Source organism: Bubalus kerabau, chromosome 13, assembly GCF_029407905.1.
Source record: "Bubalus kerabau isolate K-KA32 ecotype Philippines breed swamp buffalo chromosome 13, PCC_UOA_SB_1v2, whole genome shotgun sequence".
Lineage (NCBI taxonomy): Eukaryota > Metazoa > Chordata > Mammalia > Artiodactyla > Bovidae > Bubalus > Bubalus kerabau.
This window is the reverse complement of record NC_073636.1, coordinates 2,962,956-2,988,480: the sequence shown is the minus strand read 5'-3', so window position 1 is coordinate 2,988,480 and position 25,525 is coordinate 2,962,956. Positions and strand designations below refer to the sequence as shown.

At 48.5% G+C, this 25,525-nt stretch overlaps 1 protein-coding gene and 1 long non-coding RNA gene across 3 annotated transcripts; one reads left to right on the top strand and one right to left on the bottom strand.

The window, feature by feature from the left end:
* Window positions 1-5,002: 5,002 nt before the first annotated feature.
* Window positions 5,003-16,209, bottom strand: LAMP5 (lysosomal associated membrane protein family member 5). 2 transcript variants are annotated; one of them, XM_055545380.1, is made up of 6 exons: window positions 16,146-16,209; window positions 15,442-15,614; window positions 14,935-15,066; window positions 14,706-14,811; window positions 13,210-13,398; window positions 5,003-5,181 (listed from the first exon to the last, which is right to left on the bottom strand). In XM_055545380.1, exons 1-6 carry the CDS (start codon window positions 16,207-16,209, stop codon window positions 5,003-5,005), a joined length of 843 nt encoding a protein of 280 aa, XP_055401355.1. The 2 variants fall into 2 exon arrangements, with proteins under 2 accessions (XP_055401355.1, XP_055401356.1); XM_055545381.1 differs by lacking the exon at window positions 14,935-15,066.
* A 7,097-nt stretch (window positions 16,210-23,306) lies between these two features.
* LOC129626185 (uncharacterized) lies at window positions 23,307-25,166 on the top strand. The gene is made up of 3 exons (XR_008701805.1): window positions 23,307-23,358; window positions 23,646-23,983; window positions 24,250-25,166. It is a non-coding gene; the product is annotated as an uncharacterized LOC129626185 (long non-coding RNA).
* The last annotated feature ends 359 nt before the right edge of the window (window positions 25,167-25,525 follow it).

Genomic DNA, 25,525 nt, shown 5'->3' with positions numbered 1-25,525 from the left:
TGTTTCTTGATTTCCTACTTTTGTATTCCAGTCCCCTATAATGAAAAGGACATCTTTTTGGATGCTTAGTGCTGTCTAAGGACTTAAAGGTACTGTTGTGTATCCGCAAATAACTTTGCAAATAGGGAGCAGTGAGCTCCACTTTCAGATGAGAAGATGAACGCAGAGAAGCCCAATAATTTGGCTGATGTTGCAAGTATACTGGTGGCTAACTCTTTTTGTTGTTGTTGTTGTTAACCAGAAGTTTTCATGCTGTGCATCCGAATTACTTGGAGAGAGCAAATAGTCAAACTACCAATTCCAGGATCTCGGCATGGAGATTCTCAGTCACTGGTTTGATGCCCTATAACTGCCATTTTTCAGTGCCCCCAGGGATGATTCTGTTGCAGGCTGCTTGCAAGCTGCACTTTGAGACACAGATGGAAAACTGTGCCCATCTGGTTCAGGTTGCTCGGCTGTCTGTTCCAGGGAGGTGCTTGTGCCCAGCGCCGCTCTGGACAACCCTGCCCCATGAAACACCCCAGTGCATGCTGCCTCCACCACATGCTGCAGGGCATTCCTGCCATCGCTCCTCGCACTTCACGATTCTCATTTCTCTGGTATCTCCCCCATCCACATGGATTTGCCAAGTCTTTGTTAATGGAAAGACTGGGGAATTGGCAAGAACAGCGGGATTACAATTTAGAGGAATTTCTTAGGCTGGAAAACAGTCTCTCCTGCCCTTGAGGCAGATTCACTTGGAGCTATTTCCCAAGAATGGTGGAACCTCACAAAGAATCAGGCTCAGAATTGAAATTAAACTCCCTCTTCCCCTGAGAAACATACATATGTTTCATATGGCCTGGCTTTTACAGGCTGGCAGACCAGCAACCAGACACAGCATCTTTTTGTGCCTGGAGGCATTTGTGCTTAAAACTCCAGTAAAAAAGAAAAATGACGGTTAAAGGGGTAATTGAGCATCTGTGCTTTAGCTGTTGTTTTCTTTCCTGTCTCTGAGCCTGGGAAGCAATGCAGATAGACAAGCCTCTGCCCTAGCTTGCTCCTGCTGCAGGAGCTTCGGCAAAATGCAGAACAATGGCAATGGACGTGAACCATGCCTCTGGGCACCTTTCCTGTCCACCCAGAGACCACCAACCCTGCCCTCATCAGGAGGGCCCCCCTTTATTTTGCTTATCTGATGATGAAGATTTTAAAAGGGCTGAGAAAAATGTGAAGAAATTAGGCTGAACTTGAGACTTAATTTTAGGACTGCTAGATAAAGATGGGGGAGAAGGCAATGGCAGCCCACTCCAGTACTCTTGCCTGGAAAATCCCATGGATGGAGGGGCCTGGTGGGCTGCAGTCCATGGGGTCGCTAAGAGTTGGACACGACTGAGCGACTTCACTTTCACTTTTAACTTTCATGCATTGGAGAAGGAAATGGCAACGCACTCCAGTGTTCTTGCCTGGAGAATCCCAGGGATGGGGGAGCCTGGTGGGCTGCCGTCTATGGGGTCGCACAGAGTCGGACACGACTGAAGTGACTTAGCAGCAGCAACAGCAGATAAAGATGCGACAATTAATAATAACAGTAATGGTCCTGGCTTTTTATACAAACTATGTATCACTGGTAGAAAAAAAATCACTCAATTTTGAGAATTAAGAAATTTGGATTCTAGAAAGATTTACTTAGCTTAGCCATAGGGATGTGACCACGTGGCAACACTTTGAGAAGTGCGAAGGTACCCTGTTCTCTCTCCAGTGATCTGTGTGTATGTGCTCTTTCCTGTTACACCTCCCCCTGTAGAGACCTGCAGTTGTTAAGTTGACCGCTGCACACCCAGCACTGAGCCTGCACTCAGCAAGTGCTCAAAAACATTTGCTGAATGAATGGATGAGCGTCAATTCCAAAGCCAGTAATCAACCCTATGTTTTGTGAAAGTAAAATTTTTTTAAAAAAACACAATTTTACTTTTGTAAAAGTAGATTAAGCAAACTATGTAAACATGGAGTTTTCAGAAATACCACTCAGAAAAGTTTTTAAAAGTTTTCTAAAGAGGATCCAGAAAGAAAGGGTCACTCATGGATATATTTAAGAGCCTGTTTCTCCATAAAACCTTGGATAGTTCAAGAGAAATAGGAAATTTCTTAAAAATACATGAGATGGTAAAAAGGAAAGAGCTTGTCATGTTTGGGGCATGGAGGGTGAGATAGTCACAGATGATGGAAAAATGGAGTGAACTGGGGTGGGGCAGGAGGTGTCTTCCCCATCACAGATGAGGGAGTGGAGTGAACTGGGGGTCAGGTGTCCACCCCCATTATATGAGATAGTGGAGTGAGCTGAGCAGGAAGGTGCCCACCCCCATTGCAGATGAGGCAGTGTAGTGAACCTGGGGGGGGCAGGTGTCCACCTCCATCACAGATGAGTGAGTAGAGTGAATTGGGGAGAGCAGGTGTCCACCCCCATCACAGATGAGAGCATGGAGTGAACTGAGGCGGGCAGGAGTCCACCCCCATCACAGAGGAGACAGTGGAGTGAACTGGGGGGGCAGGTGTCCAGTCCTATCACAGATGAGGGAGTGGAGTGAACAGGGGGGCAGGTGTCCACCCCCATCACAGATGAGGGTGTGGAGCAAACTGGGGGGGGTGTGGCATGTGTCCACCCCATCACAGATGAGAGAGTGAAGTGAACTGGGGGTGGGGGGCAGGAATCCACCCCCATCACAGATGAGAAAGTGGAGTGAACTGGGGGGGCAGGTGTCCACCCCCATCACAAATGAGTTAGTGGAGTGAACTGTGAGTTAGTTGTCCATCCCCATCACAGATGAGGCAGTGGAGTGAATGGTGGGGGCGGGGGTAGGGGGGGGAGTCAGGTGTCTACCCACATCACAGATGAGAGAGTTCAGTGAACTTGGGGGGAGGGGGGTGGCAGGTGTCCGCCCCCATCACAGATGAGAGTTTGAAGTGAATTAAGGGGGCAGTTGTCCACACCCATCACAGATAAGAGATTGGAGTGAACCAAGAGGGGCAGGAGTCCACCCCCATCACAGATGAGAGAATGGACTGAACTCGGTGGCAGGGGGGTGGGGGGGGGCGGGGGTGGCAGGAGTCCCCCATCACAGATGAGAGGGTGGAGTGAACTGGGGGAAAGGGATCAGGTGTTCACCCCCATCACAGATGAGGGTGTGGAGTGAACGGTGGTGGGGGTGGGGGGAGGGCAGCAGTCCACCAGCATCACAGATGAGACAGTGGAATGAACTAGGTGGGGGGGGGGGGTTTAGGTGTCCACCCCCATCACAAATGAGAGATTGTCCTGAACTAGGTGGGCAGTTTTCCACCCCCATCACAGTTGAGAGAGTGGAGTGAACTGGGGATCTGGTGTCCACCCCCATTACATGAGACAGTGGAGTGAGCTGAGTGGGAAGGTGCCCACCCCCATCACAGATGAGAGAGTGGAGTGAACTTGGGGGAGCAGGTGTCCACCTCCATCACAGATGAGGGAGTGAACTGGGGGTCAGGTGTCCATCAGCACCAGGGGCTTCTCCGTTTCTTTGTGCAACATGCAGCTTTTACAAGGAATCAGGGCTTGCTCCTCACTGTTACCAGGCAGACACTGAAAAGAGGTCATTCTCGCAAAGACTGAGGCTGACAGAGCAGCAAACGGACAGGTCAGAGCACAGCAGCTGGTCGCTACTTAGCAAGTTTGCTGGGATGATGAGGTACCAAGGATGTGCTCTGTCAACAGTTGAAGGCTTGGGGGGAGGAACTCGCAAGCTGCCTCTTATGCAGGGGTGGTCTTATGGGGCTTGATGGATCCCCACCCTAACACCAGAGGAGAAGATCTCCCTCTTCCAGCTCAGAACTGAACAATGATTATTTAGGAGGTGGATGAAATCCAAACTATGTATCTTTCTCTAAGGAATTCAGTAGGTTACATTTTATCTCAAAACTCAGTCCAAACTACTCTGTTCAGTCCAGCTTTTTAATACAAAATGAAATGCGAGACTCAAGATCAAGAAACATCAGAAACTATTTTAGACAAACCATTCAAGAGGTGCCATTATCATCACTTCTCGGCCTTTTAGGTAAGATCAAGTGAAGAGGTGCCATCATTAAAACTACTTATATTTGCCAAAACAAATCCATGGTTTTCACCTGGAAAAGCCAACTCCCCCGTCCCTGCTATTATTTTCCTGCTCTTTCTTGGCTTTTCCTCTTACAGGAATGAGAAGCCCATCTTCATCATCCCCCTCTGTCCTGTGGATGCCACACAAGCCATTTTTAGTTGTGTTGACTTGTTTCAAGAAAGCAACCAAATACCAGAGAGCAGTGTATTTTAATTCATTTTGAGAGACAAGCTCACATGGATTGATTCTTCAGGTCCCCATACCTGGACCTGACATGTTATAAAGTCCAAACAACTCTGCATAGTTACGTTAAACAAGTTCTTGTGCTGTGAATTTGCTGGGTGCAGGGAGCAGTGAAACATTCCCAAGACAATCACGAGACATGCAGAATGCCAGCCAGAAGCATGGATCACGTTCAGGGGTCTTGCTGCAGGGAGCATGAGGCTGTATTTTGTGTGCACTGACGATAGTATAGGATACGCCATCTGTGTTCAAGGGAGCAAAGCATCTGTTGTTCCTCTTGAACCCTAAGGGGTGTCTTTCCAAAAGAACTGTGGTTCCAGTCCTTACACTTCAGAGCCAGATATTCCTCCGAGTTGTATGCGTTGCTCCTTGGAGAGTCAAAGCCAAGCCACCACGAGCGTGAAAGCTGGCTGACCCCACCCCTCCCACTTCTCAGCCTGGAAGGGCTATGTCATTCACCCCATAAATCCAAACGAATCCCCCCATCCCTGTTTAAGCATGGATGCAGGCCAAGCAAGCCTTGCGTACCCAAGTCTGTTTGACTGGAGCTGTGTTGGTGTATCCCATGTGCAAGTGCGAAGTGCTGTGGTTTCTCTGCCTGATCCAGCCAGGGCCGGGGGTGCGGCGGCTGGGGGCTGTCTGCCCAGCGGCCTCTAGCCCATGTGCTTATATTGGGACCGGTCCCTAGGGATCTGGACCTGGTTGGCAGTCATCTTGTGGTGGATGTGGTAAATCACCAGCGTGACCACAATGACGAGGCCCAAGATGAGCCCCAAAATCAGCGGCAAGGTTTCCTCCAGCTGCTCCCGCTCATCCACTGGGCATTTATGCTCTGAAATGTGAAAGAAAAAGAAAGGCAATGAGCTCCTACCAAAAGATCTTGAATTATGATTAATTCCTACCAAAATATTCTGAATTATGATTAATTAAGTCCGCTTAAGAAAACCAAGACTCTGATGCTGGGAGGAATTGGGGGCTGGAGGAGAAGGGGATGACAAAGGATGAGATGGCTGGATGGCATCACTGACTCAATGGACGTGAGTTTGAGTGAACTCCGGGAGTTGGTGATGGACAGGGAGGCCTGGCGTGCTGTGATTCATGGGGTTGCAAAGAGTCAGACATGACTGAGTGACTGAACTGAACTGAACTGAAGAAAACCAAAAGGCAGATAGAGATGAAAAGATTTCTCAAGAAAAGGGAGGAGATATGTATATACTACATAGCTGATTCACACTGTTGTACAACAGAAACTAGTGCAACACTGTAAAGCAATTATATCCATCCCCCTCCCAGAAAAAGATTTCTCAAGGAAACTTCAGGGAGATATTTTCTTCAGAAACAGTATTTCCCAACCAACTCTAAGACTTAACCCCTTAATATTTCTATACAGTGTAAAATAAAAACTTATCAATTAAATAGGACAACACTCAAGTTATTGGATTCCTAGCCTAGGTTATTAAAATATCCAGGACTTCCCTGGTGGTCCCGTGGATAAGGATCCACTTTGCAATGCAAGGAACACTGGGTTCAGTCCCTGCTCTGGGAAGATTCCACATCCCTTGGGTAACTAAAGCCCATGAGCCACAACCAGTGAAGTCTGGGCACCCTGGAGTCTGCACGCTGCACCACGAGGAAACTTGCACACAGATTCCTCCGGAAGCCACTGTGCCTTCTTCCCTTGTGATCCAGCTGTGTATCCTTACTACATCATTGTGACAAATAGTAGCCGTGAGTACAATTAAAAATAAATAGAGTAGTGCTGGTCATGACCCACTAAAGCAGAGTTATCCTCTTTTTGGTATCAGTATGAAGAAACCATCTTCCCTTCTCAGAAATACGCTTATAAATGCATAAAATGAAAAACATAAGATTACACAGAAAATGGACTACACTGAAGTCTGCTATTAGAGTATTTTAAAATAATTCAAGGGACAGTTATATATGTATTTATTAGCATACATGTAGGCTGGCTTTGATTGCAAAGCAGTGAGAAGCGTAATTATTACTTCGCAAGATCTGCACAAAATGTGGAAAGAAAATGTCTATGATTTCTGCTAGTGACAAAGTCATGGGTATGACTAATACTACTGTGGGTTGTTACCTTTATTTATAATCGAAGGAAATGTTAAATATTAATTAGAAATCAGTGAAAATAAAGATAGAAGTGTTTCCCTTTGAAATTTACAGACCCCCCCATGAACTCTATCCACAAACCCTACAGACACCAGGGTTAAGATCCTGTGCAGTAAACTGATGAGTTAACCCACAGGTTATATAACCACGGAGGATGGCTGCCCTCGACCCCTGCCTGGGAGAAAAGCATCCCTTGGCTTAGCCCAGCTCAGCATCCAGCCTTGGGCGCTCAGAGACCCCTGACTCTCTGCCTCCACAGATCTCGGGCTCCCTCACACCTTTACCTTGGCTGTACTCACGGTTCTAGAGAACACAAAACGGAGGCCCAGGGTCTATGACCGGAAAAAAGCAACCGCCAGAGCAGTCACTGGAAAGAACTAGATGTAGCCAGATCAGACAGAAGAGGTGTGGCGGGCGGCCGCCAGGTGCCAGCTCAGGTGCCCTCAGCCGCAACCCTGGGGCCACCATTGCAATCCTGATGCATCTTAGGGTGTGCTTCCAGATGTCAGATTTATTCTGTTTTGTCTGATGACCACAGCATTTTCAAGCTGTCCTTACTCCCTGAGATGAGCAAAAGTGTAAGGACTCTTCACTGTCTCCAAACAGGCAGCATGGAGACGGGCAAGCGGACTGCTCAGCTCTGCTGGTGCCACGGGGCCCTCCCGCTGCAGAAAGTGGGCAGGGACACCGGCTGTGCATGCCCTGCCGTCTGACGGGGCAGCAAAAGGAACAGGCTTGCTCCTCTTTCCGTATTTCCTCTGGGCTGGCTCAAGACTCCTGTAACTTCAGCAAAATGTATTTTGTGTACTGAGAAAGTGCTAAGATGAGTGGGCTTTGGAGATCTTTGGTTGGAGATAAGCAGATACTCTCAGCAAGATGTAAGCACAACAGTAAATAAGAAAAGCAGTTAACTGACGGAAGCTGCTGTGTGCCAGGGACAGCGTGCACAGGAAGAGCTGCATAAACTCTTTCCCGCTACCTGTGAGCTCCACCAGAACGGGGAGGGTTCCTACACCCCGGAACGAGTCGCAGCACACATGGACAGGGTCTTAGGCCCTTGGCAGTCACCATTCCCATCCATTCCCATGGACTCTAACCCCAGGGCAGGTTAGACGGCCCGGAGAGCCATCAGAGGCAGATGGCCGTTGGCCGGTAACTCACACTCTTTCCCAGGATCTCCATCAGGGTGAGCCCCAGTGCTCACCAGGGCGACCTGCTCACTTACACACCTGCACTGCTGCTGCTGCTGTCGCTTCAGTCGTGTCCGACTCTGTGCAACCCCATAGACGGCAGCCCACCAGGCTCCCCCGTCCCTGGGATTCTCCAGGCAAAAACACTGGAGTGGGTTGCCATTTCCTTCTCCAATGCATGAAAGTGAAAAGTGAAAGTGAAGTCGCTCAGTCCTGTCTGACCCTTAGCGACCCCATGGACTGAAGCCCACCAGTCTCCTCCGCCCATGGGATTTTCCAGGCAAGAGTACTGGAGTGGGGTGCCATTGCCTTCTCCGACACACCTGCACTAGCTGCTAGCTTTCCCACCTCACTTTTCCACTCCCTGAGCAACGCTTTTTAGAAACAACTAAATAGGGTTAGGTGTTTCTAACCCTAACTAATTCTACCTAAGGGTAGGTAGCTACCTGCCCTTAAATCCTATGGAGGATTGTTTCTTGGGGAACCCCACCTAAAACACTAGGCTTCAGGACAGTAGCAAGAACGCAGTTTTCTGTGACTGGCTGGTGACATGGCCCTGCACTGGGTCTCTGTATTCCAGCCCTGGACATAGCTCTCTGCAGTGTTAATAACAGGACTGTCTCTCTCTGGATGCTTCTCCAGGAGGCCCTGAGAAGGCTCAGTTACTCAGGCGGTATTTTCCTGGCTGGGAGGCCCCAGGTCAACCACAGGCATATGCAATGCTTTGGATCAGCATCAACACACCCTTCCCTGGTTTGCAGCACGGCAGCCAGCCTTGCGGCACTCTGCTGGAGGTGGTGTACATTCATTTTCAATAAAATACAGATTGATTTTCCCAGAGTTCTGGATAAAGTGCAGATCAAGTGGTATCTCCCAATCACACTGTTAGCAACAATGATAAAGAGCTCAGGAATTCAGGGCACCTGACCACCTTTCTGAAGGTGGCCCCTGCTTTCACGTGTTTGGTACAGTTTCTCAGTGGGAGCAGCTGAGAGACTTGAAGATGCTAAGAGTACAGGATCTGATACCCTAAGACAGGCTCCGGTCACAATGCTGGCAGCCACCAGAGCACAGCCCTGGCTGGTTACTTCACCTCCCTGAGCCTCAGTTTCTCCACTTAAATGGGGGCCTCAGTCCATCCTTCACAGGTCTCTCTGTCTGTGTCTCCCCTTGAGAATTAAGGAGGCCCCGGAAATGGCAACCTGCTCCAGTATTCTTGCCTGGGAAATCCCATGGACAGAGGAGCCTGGTGGAGACCTCCATGGGGTTGCAAAGAGTCAGACACGACTAAACAGCAGCAGTGTATATGTGGTGACATAAATGCCCATCAAACCTGCACATTTCACAAGGGGCACAGAGACACCTTGTCCCATTACATTTCTTCTGTCATTACGCATGAGAGCTGCCTTTAACTCAAGCCACTGAAATACTCAGTCTGCTCTGCTCCCTCTTGGGGAGGCACCACCCCCATCACAGAAGTCTCCTGAACCTCAAAGGGCCCCACCACCAGGAACGAACTGGGGAAAGACAAGGGGCCCCACACAGCGGGGACACACGAGCTGCCCTGAACTGCAGACTGAGCGTCGCCACACCAAGGGTATGCTGTATAGAAAGAAACCAGCCTATACAGATTGGCCCCTTGGTGGGTTACATTTGCACTGCAGGCTGAGACCTATTAACTCAAAAGCCCGCCTGTGCCAAACTCAAATGTTGACACATTCACTTATTTAAAAAACCGTCTAAACAACTAAACATGTAAATATCTAAAAAACCATCTAAACAAAATGGCCTGAATGTCTAGTCATTTAGGGCCTATCTGCTTTGGATACAAACCTCACCCAACAGCTGTTACAGTGGGTACTGACGAGACAGATAAAGCCCTGAGCTCTGCTGCCCCCAGAGCTCTGCGACCCCAGGACCCCTCCCCATGCTGTCAGGGGACATCACCCAGACACTAAGCCCCCCTCACACCCCGCTCCCCATCACCAGGATAGCGGCCCCCAGAGACCTTCCTCGGGATGGTCCCATTGCTGTGGGGGGCTTTCCCTACACAACCGTGCCCAAATGACCCCCAGGAAGCGTGCGCGTTACTGCCTCTTATCGTCATATCATTTTCCTTAATCGGCTCAAAATCCCCCCGCCGCCGGGGCGCCTACAGTTAGTTTGCTGTGGACCAGCAGCATCACCCGGGCGTCATCAGCCCGGCCTCCAGACCGCGGATAAAAGATTGCCAGAGCTGCAAACGGTGCAGACGGCGCCGGCGGGGCTACAAGACGCACCCGGGATCAGTACAGCAGCCAAGTTCAACGCCCTAAAGGGGTCTGTGTGATAAAGATGTCAGCCCCACTTGAACGGCTCTGTGAGTGCTGTGTGCGTGCCCACTAACCCGTTTCACTGAGCCATCCTCGTTTTTCTCAGAATCTATGAAGGAGGCAGGTGGGAGACTAGGTCAGGCGCCAGGGAACGGACTTTTCACCTGACGCCCTCATGCGGCGGATCCTGCATGCACATGCCAGAAGCCATGTACACAGCCCTGCAGGGGGTGTCAGACTTGTGACCAGACACCACCACCCCACTGGAACGCAGGCAGCCCCAACTCACACCCGCACAGGCATCAACCAGACATCCAGAGCCTCCTTCTATTCTGGGGAGTGGGAGCCAAGTGTCGGCTTCTGAAAAGGCACTCCAAAAGCAATCTTTCAGATTCCACTAAAACAAGTAAAATAACCTCTTACAAAACATACTGAGGGCAGGTGCTGAGAGGCACAGACAGAAGGAGCCGGGAACAAAAGAAGCGCGGCCACACCAAAGCACACCGATCCAATGAGTGACTAAAGGAGGCCTGCCTCCTCCCAGGAACGTCAAGGCCTGAGCCCCAGGGCACCATACAGGAGGCAACATCCTGATTATTACCCAGAAAAGCCTTGGTGGGACAAGTCCAATTTGCCTGTGCTGAATATATCTGCATTTAGGAAGTTACACATCTTTACAAACTCTCTAAGACTATCCATTTAGACCCTGGAATTGGATTAAAATTGCTTTTTGTACACAGAGATCATTAAGTCTATGTTAAAATAATCACTGATTTTTAGGAAAGTAGCCCTGATCCTTATTTGGTACCCATTTACTCTTATTTTGTACACAATTTTAACATCCGTGAGATCTGATTTCTCCATTCATAAATGACTATAAGCAACAATTTAGAAATAACCCATAGTGGGTTGGGGTGAGATGTAAAGAAACAGTAAAAACAGCAATTATAGCACCAGGGGTACAAAGATGTGAAGAAGTGCCTAAAAACAGCAGACCAGGGAAACACAAAGAGCAATTAGAGGCTACTGAAAGTATACACATAAACTCAAAAGCATCTACTGCAGGGACTCTGGGGACTCCATGATCCAATATTTTCAAAATGAATTGCTGGTCACCAATTAAGTCCAATTGCTTTTCATTATATTTAATATTTTGAGTTTAAGAAAGACACTTCCATTTTATAAATACCTTCATAACCAACAGTGTTTTTGAGGGTTAACATCTTGACATTTAGTTTCAATTTTGTAGAAAACACATTAAGACGGAAGAGCCCATACTCCACATAACAGGTGAGTGCGGCACCGCTGTTCTAAATCTATTAAATGCTGATTTTTTAGCACTGACGCATTTGCAGCTCTCTATTAGTTGAGCCTGGAGCTTCCCAGGTGGCACTGGTGGTAAAGAACCCGCCTGCCAAAGCAGGAGACGTTAGAGATGCAGGTTCAGTCCCTGGGTGGGAAAGATGCCCTGGAGGAGGGCATGGCAACCCACTCCAGTATTCTTGCCTGGAGAATCCCCATGGACAGAGGAGCCTGGTGGGCTCCATCCAGGGGGTCACAGAGAGTCGGACACGACTGAGGGACTAGGCACATGCACACGCACATTAGCTGAGTCCACAGCTTCGGAATGTCGATTCAGCCAAAGTTCACAGGGCATCTGCAGCGTGCCAAGCACTGTACTAGGTGCTAAAAAATATGAACACGAGAAAGAAGGAGGCCTTTCCCTCAAGGAGAGTTTGAGGAATTCCCAAATGCCTTCTGAATAATCTTGTGGGGAGGGATTCTATTCTGTGTACTTGGAGAGGGATAGTTGATGAAAGCTGGACACCTTGGGAATTCTTTAATGATTTGCGTGTGACCAGAGGGGGATTCCCCAATATTCTACACATTTAAACGGTGGAATTTACCTGTGGCGGATTCATTTTGATATTTGGCAAAACTAATACAGTTATGTAAAGTTTAAAAATAAAATAAAATTAAAAAAAAATGGTGGAATTCCCCTGGGGATCCCCAGCCCAAAGGTGAGCATCCATAAAGCAACCAAAATCTAATTTATTAACCACAAAGAATAAATGAGAATATCGAACTGTCTCTAACAACCTCCTCTAGACAATTGTTGTTGCTTAGTCACTCAGTCGTGTCCAGCTCCTTTGTGACCCCATGGACTATCGCCCGCCAGGCTCCTCTGTCCATGGAATTTCACAGGCAATACTGGTATAGCTTGCCATTTCCTTCTCCGGGGCATCTTCCCGACCCAGGGATCTAACCTGAGTCTCCTGCATTGGCAGGTGGATTCTTTACCCTGACCTACCTGGGAAGCCCCTTCTAGACAACACAGAGAGAGCAAACAAGTGACTAGAGGAATTCACTTTCCCTGTGCTTGTCCAGTGTAAATTGTTGCTAGGTTTGGGCAAATTGCAGAATGTGAGCTCCCCTACTTCTGCTGGGATGCAGAAAACCAAGAGAATGTGGATCCTCTAAACACGCCTCTACTAGATCCTGCCTGATCTCCTATCAGGGCTGGAACAGACTGAGAAGCAGCTTTTTGCACTCCTCAGAGGGAGAAGATCAGGGACCCTTCCCTCCTTGGGGCCTCTCTGGTGTCCCTCCCTGTAAATATGAATGCTGGACAGAGGCACATCTTCATGAGTCTCTCTGTGTAACCTGCGCATGTGCACATGCACACGTGCGCACACACACACACACCTATTGAATTTTGCTCACACAAAACTTAGATACAGTGGTAGAACCTAGGGCTGGATGTGTCTAGAGACCATGAAGATACTGAGACCCATACAAGCAAAGACCTTTCTCCAATCCACGGCTCTCTAGATAACTGCTTGGAATTTTCAGCTGCCTTTTCCTTGGGAAACTTGCATCAAATTCTAGGCTTTTTTCCAACTGACTGTCTTCCTATCCAGTCTCCTCTTTTGCCAAAGGAGGGGAGAAAGAAAACAATGGAAAAAAATAAGGGAAATTGGGAGGGAGGAGAAAAGGAACAGAGGGAGAAGGAGAGAGGAAAAGAAGGACATGAAGGAGAAAGAAAGAGCAGGAAGAGCCATTTTTTCAGTCGGCTTCCTGTAGTCTTTAAGAAGCGTTGCAGAGGGAGGCAGAGCCATGCGACCCTAGAGACAACCCAAGGGTAGCAGCCTGGCGCCCTGCAGGTCACCTTCCGTCTCCAGCCTGAGTCAACCTCGCCTTCCCCCGGACTCCCCACCCACCTACCTTCACTGAAGACAAAGTCAGAGATGATGTCAAAGGGCTGGATGTGGACCGCGGACAGGATCATGGTGACTGTCTTCTGCGGGTCGCTGGAGGCTAGTGAGATGGTCTGCTGAGCTTGACATTCATAGGACTTCCCGGCTGGGGTGACCAAGGCAGAGAGGTGATGCGAGTTGGCTGTGTGCTTCCCAGCTGCAGGAAGGGTCCAAAGCAATGGTCAGGCGCCTGTGGCTAGCAGAATCCTCCTCGTGGTGATCCCGACAGCTGGCTCTTGCCTCTTAGCCCACTTGCTGACATGCCCTGTTACTCTGTCTGGCTAAGACTCTGCAAACGTGAATGCCCCTGTCCTTTCATGAGCATGGGCTCCTTAAACAGTAATCTAGAAATTCTTTTTGGAAGCAGGGAGTGATACCTAAATCTCCAACCCTTTTTAATTATATAAATCTAACAGAGATTCCAAAAATATGCAAAGAACAGTGACTTGGTTTTCTACATCTCACACTGCTCTGCAAAAAATAAAATATCTTTCTCAGCAAAGCACAGTGGCTGCTAGTGCTCTGGGCTGATGCCCCTGTACAGATACATAATCTCTGGAAGCCTGCCACCCTCCCTTCTCTCCTTCCCAGGATTAAGATTTTTCTTTCTTCAGTCTAATTTAACTGTGGGAAATATTTGAACATAAACTTTGATAAAGAGATGAAATTGCCCTTTTTACTGGATTGATAAAGGGTGAAATGGAAGAGATGACATATGTATTTTTGTATGTATTCAGTAAAAATCTTGTCCTAACTCAGGTGCCCAGGTGATGGATGGCTTCATTATTAGTAGATCAGATAATCTACAAAATAAATATATAAATTTCAATGTGATCTTGGATGGTGCCTGAAGATGCCAATATTATTATTTGGAGCTTGGATGTTCCTTGCCACGATATTTTTGGAGGATCTGGGTGAACTGTTGTAGTGATGGGCATGAAAAAAGTAATACATTTAGGACACGGTTCAGAATCCACTCCGGGGTATCTGCAGTTGACTGAAGATGTGGTGAGGCCTGAGCCACGGGCCGAAAGATCTGAAAGGCCATCAAATTCTGACCCAAAATGAAAGTCATAACTGCCCCCTTGGAGTTTTAGCGCATAAGAATTTTAAAAAGGGGGAGGAGGTGCAGAAGGAAATAAAAATACAGCCTTAGTCCTTCTCCGCGTTCCTCTAAAGGACAAATCTTGAGAAAACTATCCTGAGGCAGCCCCCGGGCAGACAGGCCCTCAGGAGGCGTCTCATTCCGAGTCAGGAGATGGGCGAAGGCCTTCAGGCCCCGAGTTTGAGGCGCGTCTCCCAGGCCTGAAGGCCAGAGGACTCAGACGCGCTCCCTTCCTCCATCCCCGAGACCCAGCCTGGGGCGTTTCCAAAACCCTAAGGAATTCCGCTTCCACACCTGTGATCCCAGCAGCGTCTGCTTTTCCCCAGGGTCCCTCTCCAGCCCTGCTGACCTCTACTCACCACTGACTGCGTCTTTAAAGTGGGTCTTCTCTGAGGAGTCGTAGACAAACTGGACTTTGCTCAGCTTCCACGTTGCCTCGGGTCCCTTAGACGTGTTGTGACTTTCCTGCCGAGCGGAGGAGGTGCTCGTGAACCGCCGGCGCAGAGAGGGCCTGGGAGACAGAGGGGCGGCCCCTATCCACCCGCACCCGGAGTCTGCAGGGGCTCCGCCAGCCTCGCTAACAGTTACCTTTAGAAACAGCATTTTGAGTGCGTACGCGCGATCCACCCAGAACACCTGCAGCTCCGACTCGTCGTGGCCACAGTGGCCCTTCACCTCGGCTCCTCGGGTCAATGAGATATCCGCTTGCTCCGTGATCAGCTGGGAACACAGACGCCCCGAACCCCCTCAGCACGCGGGGCCCCGTGGGGGCTGTAAAGGGCGGCGGGTCCAAACTCCGGGTCTGGCGCGCCTGGGCGCTCCTTCGCGCGCGCTCCCAGGTCCGGGAACATGCGGTTAGATGCTCTGCGTGCAGACCCGGCCGGCCGTTAGGGGAGCGGAGAGAGGGGAGGTTACTTTCCAAGCAGGCGGGGCGAGCAGAAGGCATTACAAGCCGGAACCCCCATGCAGCATTCAGGAGAGCCTGAAGGGCTTAGGGGGGAAGGCGGGCGACCCAGGTCTTCACGGGGTCTTGAGGGAGAGTGCCCTTCGCCCCTGGAGCCCTAGGAACAAGCCGGGAGGGAAAAAGTGCCTTACATCCACGTAATTGCTGGCCCACACATCATAAGGGACAATAAATTTGGCTGCAAACTCTGCCATGAGACACGTCGTCCCATTTTCCCGCACCACAAATATATCTTTTTCAGGGTTAGTGGAAAGGCCTGAGAGATTTTCCACTTCTTGTTCTGCCATGATTCGAGTCACTGTATCTGCGGAAAAAAACAAATCCTATCTGTTCGGGGCTCAGCAAGCCCACGCGTCTGGGGCTCAAGGTGGAGAGACATCACAGTCCGCAGGCTTCGGGGTGACAAAGTTCCTCGCCGGCTACCATGCGCTCTGCGGGCCGTTTCTCTGCCCCAGCGGCAACAAATTCGACTGCTGTTGATTTATAATAAAATTAAATTAGAAAACATTTAAAGCCTTACTGACTTGTAATCCGACTGGCCTTTTTTCCTCATTTTAGGCTTTTAAAACAAAGGTGTCTCGCCAATGCTCTAAGCCACGAAGCAGGCCCGTGTGAGCACCATGTCTGGGGTTGCCATACAGGTGTGTGGCTCTCTGGGGAATTCCCTGCTACCGAGGGGAAGGCCCTCCGCAACCCCCCGCCCCCACAAAGAGAACCAACCCGCAAAACGTTAGGTCCACGTTTTGACCTTAAGCTACCTGCCTGCCGTACGGTGCCCCTTCCGTTCTCTGCAAAGAGTGCGCCCTGCTCTGACCGTCCCCAAAACGCTACTCACGGAACAGCATCAGGAGAACTCGAAGTCCATCCACGCCGAGAAGGGCTCTTCTGCGGAGATCCATGCTACCGGAGCCGCGAATAAGGCCAGCGGGTGCTGCTGCAGAGGCCGCCCGAGAGGGAATCCCTCCAAGTAGCGGCTGGAGTGAGCCGGGCGAGCGAGGGGCGGGGGCCGCGAGAGGGGGCAGGAGGCGGGCGAGAGCTCGGTGCGCGGGCGGCCGCGGCGTGGACGGTACCCAAGCCGGCTGATGCGAGTCCGCTCACTGCGGAGGGCAGGATCGCGCGGCGAGGGAGCTGCACTCTGCGAGTGCTGAAAGAATTCGGTTGTGTTGCAGAAGTGACGGTGGCTGGGCTCATGCAGAGGTCCAGTGAGACTTGGGAGGGCTCAGATTCTCCCTGTTTCCTGTGCTGCAGTTGCATCCGCAAAGATGATTCTGTCCTGAGAAACTTAATAGCAACCTCAGACTTCTTCAATATCCCTACCGGTGATTAGGTGGTGAAGACATCACACCACTGGAGTCCTGGCTTCAGAAAATGCATCCGGTTCCTGAAAGAAAGCGGTAGAGCACCATTTGTTGCTGCTTTGGGGGAGGAGGAGGAGGCAGGAAGAGAGAAGGAAAATGCTATGGCAACAGCTCCTGCATTTTAGAGACATCCCCTCTCTCCCCTGCTCTCAGTGAGATCGGGGTTTAAAGTTAAATTAACGCCTCCTCAAAGGAGGTCGTCAGTCAGTGCAGTGTATCTATTCCGGCTTATTTTCCGTGAGTCTGTTCTTTGATTGTATGAGGACTTGGAACGCTGGGGTCAGACATCCTTGCTCTCCATATGGTGGCTACTCTCCCAAGAGGAATGTAAGTGAACTCGAAGTTTGTGAGGGTTATTTAGGTTCTTTTAGGACAATCACAGTTACATAAACACACACACACAGAGATAGTACTCTCCAGCCTTCAGTGGGACAGAAAAACAAATACTACTGAGTTAATTCCTATATTTACATTTTCAGTAGCTTGCTTAATTAAAATTTTTACTCTATAAATCAGAATCAGCTCTTTCAGCTAGAGATACACTGTCTTAATTATAGTGATCTCCAAATATTGTATTTCTTAAAGGCTATTTCATTAATATGAATAATAAGCAAACTAACAATGTCTTAATAGGGAGTATCGTACAAAGTGTTTTCATGTGCATTGCCAAATTTGATCCTCCCTACAAATTTGATTCTCCTGCCTATCTTAGAAGATAGGCAAAGGAAGATACACCTTATTATTTTTGTACATACCCCAAAATTGAGACTCAGAGAAACTAAATGACCTTCTTCAGTGTCATATGGTCAGTAAAATTAAAATAGACAAAGCACATGATTTAACATCATAGGGATCATTTTCATTTTTCCTTGTATAATACTTTGACTCCAAAGTATACAATATGTTGATTTCCATTAAAAAAATCTTTATTCAATGACCAAATAACAAGCTAAAACCTAAGATCTCTAACTCATATTCCTGAAAGGTACAGACTGGTGTTTTACATATAATAATATTCTGACATTATGCTTGCTACAAAGTGTCTACACGATTATTGCTTCAAACCTATTCCTATATCAATAATTAGATCAAGAGCAATTCAAATTATGAAGTAATGTTTAAGTTTATACTATATTTTACATCTTTATTTTATCTCTGTATTTTGATATTTCATCCAAATATTTCTCAAGAACTTTACATAAGTGAATATATATATCACTGAGGCAAAATTGTGATTGATACAAAGTCAATTATTATCAGTTGAGAATGGAAGTTGTAAAAGTTATATATGCCTAATGATTTATCATGTTAGTAACTGTCAGTAAATACATTTTCCTGCAGTACTGCAAAAATTAGAAAGCAATGAGACTATTACATAATGAAGCATTTATATATTCTCTTTCCCTCTCTCCCTCCAGTACTGAAATGAGGAAAGACAGAGATTTCAGTCACTCAAGATTCAGTATTTATTTTTTATCACCTTATAGAGATTTTAGTGTTCCTTATCTAAAAAATTAGGATAATAGCTCAGGGGTTGTCCGTTTAGCCAAGTGAACAGTGATTACAAAAGCATTTAAAACAAAAGACAAATTAATTTAGATTATAAGCAGTAACTGAGTACCACTACTTGCACCATCCTTGATACTTTGGAAACCCAAAGATAAACAAATACCATTATACATGAATAAGAGATATCTGTAAAAGTTAGAATACTTTCTCTCTTACACATTATTGCAGATGTTTTCAGTTATAAGATGTTACAAGAGCAGTTGAATTAATTGATGATTATCTGCTTTAATAATACAATATTAGATGGGAAGTAGCACTGGTCATTAATCTTAAGTTGTTGTAGCTGATTTACAAGTCAAATGGAAGTTACTTTGAAAAATGTTTTCTTTCTATACCTGACATAAATGATCTCTTTGTTAACCAGTACTTGAATGAGTTAAAAGAAAACAGGAAGCAATTTTAATCCCTCTTCTTGGGAGAATCATTTTCAAAACATAATTCATTTAAAATTCTTTTATAGTTGGGGAGTTTGGAATGGACGTGTACACACTGCTATATTTAAAATGGATGAGCAACAAGGACCTACTGTATAGCACATGGAACTCTGCTTGATGTTGGCAGTCTGGATGGAAGGGGAGTTTAGGGGAGAAAGGATACTATTATATGTATGGCTGAGTCCCTTTGCGGTACACCTGAAACTATCACAGCATTGTTAATTGGCTACACCACAATACAAAACAAAAAGTTAAAAAGTAAAATCCCTTTAGGTGTTTAATCTTAAACATAGCTTTACAAATACCATTAAGTTATCCATCTACCTGTAGTGAGTCTTATGTTGCAATAGGAGTTGGATCATTGTACCTACAACTTTCACCAACATTTATTACTTTCTAATCATCCTCAAAATCTCTAGTTCTTTAAAATTAGCAAAGAGGTAATAAAGAAGAAAGACTTACCATTTAAGCCATATTTTAAGATAGTAACAAAAATTTTTAGAATCCAGTCCGTTCTTCTTTTCTTGAATGGGAGAGCAAGTAAGAGGCTAACATAAACATGTACACGCATGTGGATGGCAGCTGTGTCAGTTTTCATCAATGCTGCTGGCAGTCAGTACACGTCGCCCAAGTGCATTGACTATTAAATCTCTTCTAGATCCTCTAAGTCCTACAAAGGATGCTCTTCAGTGCACGTATTTACTTATTGACTCAGTCTTTGTGAATCTCATGCATGTCACTGAGTGACTACTGTTTCATAGATGTGGAAGAAAAGACCCCTGCATGTATAGAACTTTTAGTTTTGATGGAAGAAAATAAGAAACATGAAGATATATGGTTGCCTGGCATGATGTGTGCATAGATGTTTAAGGAAAGAAAAAGTAAGATAGCCATCTCGGGGTGGTCAGTTCTACCAAAGGAGGCCTCTTGAAGAAGGCAGATCTTATGGAAGTGGACAAATTGATCTAAGGTAAAAGGTAAAGAAGGGCAATGCAGATGGCAGGAAAATAAGTTAACCATGAGAGTCAGTGCAGAGATGTAATTCTCCATTCTTCCATGTTTATCATTTGCAATAAAGAAGAAATTAGGCCCCCAATCCACAGTGTTTTATAGCATTGATACATAACTGTTATTTAACTTCTTTATTTGATAATTTACCCATATGCAAAAGACTGGAATATGCAAAACATTCTAAATAAAATTAAATATTCAAATTATTAGGTGTATCTCTTGGTACTTGGTTGCACAAGCAATTGACTTGTATTTGTAGAATCAAAGAGGAAAGCTAAAGCTTTGTTGCAGCTTTGGCTTATAGATGTTTTGGTCTACTTTATAGTGAGATGTGCAAATGTACTCTGTCTCTGCAGTTTCCACCACCACCAATGCTCTCCTCTCACCACACACACAGACACACACACACACACAGACACACACATGCAGATAAGGAAGCACAAATGGATAACAGAAGCAGGGGTAATTTAACTAAACTGGACAAGATGCACACAGTTGTTAAGCCAAAATTACTAGTTACCAAAACCTTTTTTGTGTTCAACTTATCACTGAACAATTATTTCATTTAATTTAATCACTGCCTTAGACAACCTTTGAGACCCTCCCTAGGATAAAAACCCTTTTGGGATAGGAAGTGAAAAATAAGTGTACATAAGAATATTTTGTGCATAAATAGGCAAAGCCTAGAATACGTGGAAAGAATCAGAAAATTAAATTTAGCCCTTGGAAGCACTCAGCTTGCATGATCTTGGTGAAATTTCCCTCATTCTGTCTGTCATTGGTCTCTCCTGCAGCTACTTTAAAGAAACAAAGCTATTTCTGCAATGAGGATAAGTGGTGGAGAAGACAAGGCACCAGAATAATAGCCTTTTCATTGGGAATATTCTTAGAAAATGTCCCTTTATGAGTTCATTTAGAATAAATGCCTTCACACATGAGAGAATGAAGGCCACAAAAGTCTCTCTTTAAAAAAAAAAAAAAAAACATGAATAAGCAGATGGTGAGGCCAGGTAATTATTCCTGAAATGCTCAATGTTCAAGAGCAAAGAAATGATTTTCATCTTTTGAGCCAGTAATTACTTCACTGTTTCTGAAGCTACCACTAGCTTCATTGTAAATTTTTAGGCAACTGAGTACAATCAGTCCTCTCTGCTTTCCTGGCAGAGGGGCCTGGGATTTCTCTGTGAAAGACAAGAATCAACTGAAGTAGTTAAAATCCTTTAAGAAGTTTTTCTCCAAGAAATATTGACAGCTATCCCAGTAGGCTTAAGGTTAGACAAGCTGTGGCTCGTTTACAGTAGTTTGAATTCTGAAATAATGCAATTCTTTAAAATCTAGTTTATGATGTATCACAGGGGTTTCTTACTCCCAGTTAACTACTCGTTACATTCTCTATTTGAACTTATCTGATATTCACTTGAAGATGTGTTGGAACGAAGGAAAATTTATATTAACTGCCCTTGTGGAAAAAGGTGAGAGCTGAGCTTGGAAGGAAGCTTTGCTGATTCAGAGCTGAAGCCTGGAGTGCCCGGGGTGTTCTGAGGCTGTACGTTTAGGATGTCTCTATGGCTCTTGATTTGAAACCGTGCAAGACATTCTGGTAGCCAACAAAGGAAAGAGTCTTCAGTGTACTGGAAGGCGACTGACTGGCAAGGGAATCTAGGCAGCAAAATGTTAGCTTTGCCTCGCTCGATTCCTCCACTAACAGCACTTTCTGGACGGGACGGCTTCATCTCTGTCTCCAACACACCTTTCCTACAGGATCCTTTCAAGGCTGCATGCCTCACTGCTATGAGCGACCTTAATTGGAAAGGAAAACAAAAAACCGCTGCAGAATTCCATTACTAAAGCTTTTTATCCCAACGGGCAAGAAGCCGTCGCGGATCTAGACTCAGCCTGCGGCCCGCGGCGTTACCTTTGGCTGGCCTCGAAGCACGCGGGCCGGGTTGCTCCGAGGCTGGGCCTGGCTGACTCTGCCCGAGCGACGGGACGGCCGCGGGCGGCCCGCCGCCCAGTGGCCCGCACCCCGGTCCGCAAAGACCTCAGCCCGGGAGAGACGCCGGAGCCAGGCGCCCGGGCGGAACTGCACCGACGTTCACGCAGCTGCTCCAGATGCAGACGCAGGGGAGAAAGCTTACGAAGGTGGGGTCCACTCGCCCTCTGAAGCCGGGGAGGAAGGATCAATCCCGCGGGTGCTGGGCTTGAGCAGGTGCGGGCCTCGGCTGCTGGAGCGAAGCTCTGGGCTCTTTTGTGTCGGGGTCCAGGGAGTTGGACTAGGAAAGGGAGGAAGGGAGGTGCTGGCAGAGGGTTCCCCGGCGCCGCGCCAGCTTCTCGAGTTTCCCCTGCTGGGGAGCCTAGGCAGACCCCGAGGGGGCGGGGAGGGTGTGTGGCGAGCCCCTCGGCGCTCTGCGGCCGCTCGCCTCTCGGGGGCTCGAGGGTGGGGTGGGATGCTATACAGAGGAGGGGCAGGAGGCCAGGTCTCAGAGGCTTCGCGTCTCTTCTTTGCTTTTTTTTTTTCTCCCTTTCTCATCCTCCAGGATGGCATCCGCACCGGAGGGCGATGCCCTCGAGGGGCCCAGCGCTCCAGCTTCCAGGGCCAAGTCGGGGCCAGGGGCACTGAGCGATCCTCGCCGCGCGTCGGTCGGTCCTTGGTCCGTTTTGGGGAGTGCACGGGGTTTTGAGATTCTGCTGAGAGGAGAGGCCTCGGCGGCTGGAAGAGCTCAAGAAGCAAGCACCCAGGGGAAAGCGGCTTCTCCGAGGCGGAGTGGCGGCTTGGGAGCTGGGTGGGGTTGTCCCGGCCCGGGGACAGGCCCCGAGAAGGTGGCTAACGGACCGGGATCCTCCGCTGAGGTCCCTGGGTCGAAGTGAGGTTTGGGGCCTGGAGGAGGAGGTCACCCCTTCCCGGAGCTGCTGGAGGCCCCGCCAGTGAGATTAGGCTTAGGGTTTTGTTTTCCAGCCTGGGGTGAGGGAGGGCGGGCGGCAGCGGAGGGTGTTCTCCACCCTGGGTCGCAACTGGGGGAAAAAGTCCAGGGACAAACCAGGCGCCGCCTCTCCTTCGAGGCTCCTTTAGACGCGGAGCCGGCTACCTGCCGGCTGCTTCTTTCCGGTGACAAGCCCAGACGCGGACGCTGGGGGCCCGCACACCTGAAAAACACCATGGGAACCCTCCCCAGATTCCCTTTAAAATAAAAATGACATTAAATACAAAATTCGGATAACACTAAATCCCGAATAGTGCCCTAAAAATAACACTAACATTCGGATTTTTTCCATGGCGACTCCATGGTTACTTTTTAAGTCAAAAGCAAACGTGTGGGCGCCCCAGCCCTCCCGCTTGGGGCGCCCCAGGCCTCTGTCTGACAGATCCTAAGATCTGTCTCCGGGACTGTCTCCTGGCCCCGCAGCCTCGGTGGCACTTCTGTCTGCACTTCCACCTCCTTCTAGGCCCAGATCAACCCCATCCTAAGATGTTCTTTGTGTTTCTCATTCTCTCCTCTCCCCCTTTTTTCCTTTTCACGGAAACATCAGGTCTTACGGAGCTGGTAGGCACTGCCTCGCCCACAGTCTCTGGAGTTACATGCCAAGGCAAACGGGCCTTCGGCCACTCAAGCCTAAAGCACCGAAGCCACTGCGAGCACCCCGCCTCAACACTTGTCACCCGAGGTTGGGAGCCCGGGTACCGCCATAGCACGCTTAACCCCGGGTGACTTTGTGGAGGTGCACAGATGGGACACGCCTCAGGCCGGCGCCCTCCGAGCCGCTGATGGATCGGCTCATTTCCCGACTTGATGGGCCGGAACCTGGGGTGGCGGGGCTGGCGTGGGCGAGGGGTGGAGGCAGAGGCGCGCCCATATGTGTGTGTGTGTGTGTATGTGTGTGTGTGTGTGTGTGTGTGACATACATATCTTAGAGAAAGCTCCCCAATACTCTTCCTCCCACAACACGAAGCTCTCTCTCCTCCAGTTTTCTGCTCCGCGCACAGGTCCGCGGCCCTGATCCCTAGACCCGCGGGGCCGTGAGCGCTGGCGGCTGTCGGAGTCCCGGGCGGCCCCTCCTCTCCGTGGGCCTCTGCGTCGCCCGCACCTCGCCGGGCGCATCCTTGTCCGCGAGACTGCAGAGAACAGGACTCGGTCTCCAAGCACCCAACAAGGGCCCTGGCTGGGGGCACAGGTCAAAGCCGCAGTGTAGCCGGGGTGGAGGAGGCTCCATTCCGGGGCCGTCTAAGCTTCGTCTCTGGGAACCTTGGAGGGAGACCTGGGACCCGGTTTGAGAGTCCGGCGCGGGAGGAATTCTGTGGAAAGGTGGGGAGCGGGGGGTGTGGAACGAGCACTCAATGCTCACTTCTGGGAAGGTCGGACCCTCCAGCAATGCCAGCAAGGCTGCGGGCCCCTGAGGAGGGCAAGGTTGCAGGTCCCTGTTCTAGTCCCTTGCCCTCAATTCAGAATGGAGTGGGAAGGAGGTGAGAAACCCAGGGGGGAGCCGGAGCTCAAGTAAGAAGGCAGCTAAACTGATGAGGATCCCTCAGGGGGTTCCTGTTTCTAGGTCATCACTGTGGATCCCCTTTCAGCTTCCCGGAGTCTGCTGAACTTCCTCCAGGTCTCCTGGACTCCAACTCTGCTTGCATGTGTTCATCCTAGGCTGGACCTTGGAAAGACCTAAAGGGATCAGGCCTGGGATCGCAAGGAGTCTCTAACCTTGGTGTGCAGCTGGGCAAAATATCCCGCCTTCTCCTCCAGTGCCTGCTGGGAGAGTAGACACTCTCTAGGGAGCCAGGAACGCCTCACAAGGGTCAGGGCGGCTAGACAGCGCACTGCCGCGCACTAAAGTGAGGTCCACGGGCCAGCCGTGTCACCTGCACTCCGCAGCGCCACCTCGCTACTGCAGTATTTCAGGCCCCACCCAGGCCTCCTGTATCAGAAGCTGCATTGAAGATGGTGGTCCAGGGAACTTACACACATCTCAGGTGGAGAAGCCTAACTTATAGAACCTCAGGTTAGCCACAGCCCACACCTTCCACCTCCTGTCTCCCAGCTGGATTGCCACCATCTGTCAAATGGTGTCCTGCGGAGCTCTTAAAGCCCCCACTGCAGACCAGTGAATTTTGAGTTTCTAGGTGGTAGAGTCCAGGCAGGAATGTGGTTTTAAGTGTCCGCAGATGATTTTAACAGCAGCCAGGAATAACTGTCATGGAAATACCCATTTAACAGACTAGCTAAGGTAGGTCTGAGATCTGTGCCAAATGGTAAGGAAACGGTTGAAGGCCCCTGGGCTCTGTGTCCTGATTCACTCTAGCTCTGGCAGGTGTGGCCTTGAGACAGCTAATTAATCTTGCTGTGCCTCAATTTCCTCACTTGTGAAATGGAGTTAAAGATGTCTACCACAAAGGGAGTAGTGTGGTTTTAGAATCAAATGTTTAGAATCATACTCAATACTCACTTATAAGGCCAAGTCCCTCAATTTCGTTTTAACTCAAAATGGCAGAACGCCCATTTATCTCACTCCTCTTCCCACCTGCCACAAGCAGTCCTCTTCTATGGCACAATGGCTTGATTTTGCTTCAAAATTCATATATATTTTCAATGTGAAAGCCTGTATTTTGAATTGCTTAACAACGTAGTAAACCTAACCCTTTGCAGACATTGATTTTGCTGGTTCCAGTCATTTTATTCCTATTCCTTTGGCTTTAGAAGCACTAGTGAAGTGTGCTTCTAGCTCTATGTCTGGACAGGACGATCACAGAATTCAGATACCCTGAGGGCTTGTTAAGATATCCTGAGAGAAAGGGCCCCGCCCAGAGATGCTGCATCTGTAGGCTTGGAAAGCAGCAGAGTAATTGTATATCT

Coding starts and splice junctions, on each gene's coding strand:
- LAMP5 (XM_055545380.1), bottom strand. CDS start 16,209: ATGGATCTCCGCAGAAGAGCCCTTCTCGGCGTGGATGGACTTCGAGTT. Junction 15,615..16,145: donor AGTTCTCCTGATGCTGTTCC/GTGAGTAGCGTT, acceptor TTTTTTCCGCAG/ATACAGTGACTCGAATCATG. Junction 15,067..15,441: donor GGGCCAGCAATTACGTGGAT/GTAAGGCACTTT, acceptor CTGTGTTCCCAG/CTGATCACGGAGCAAGCGGA.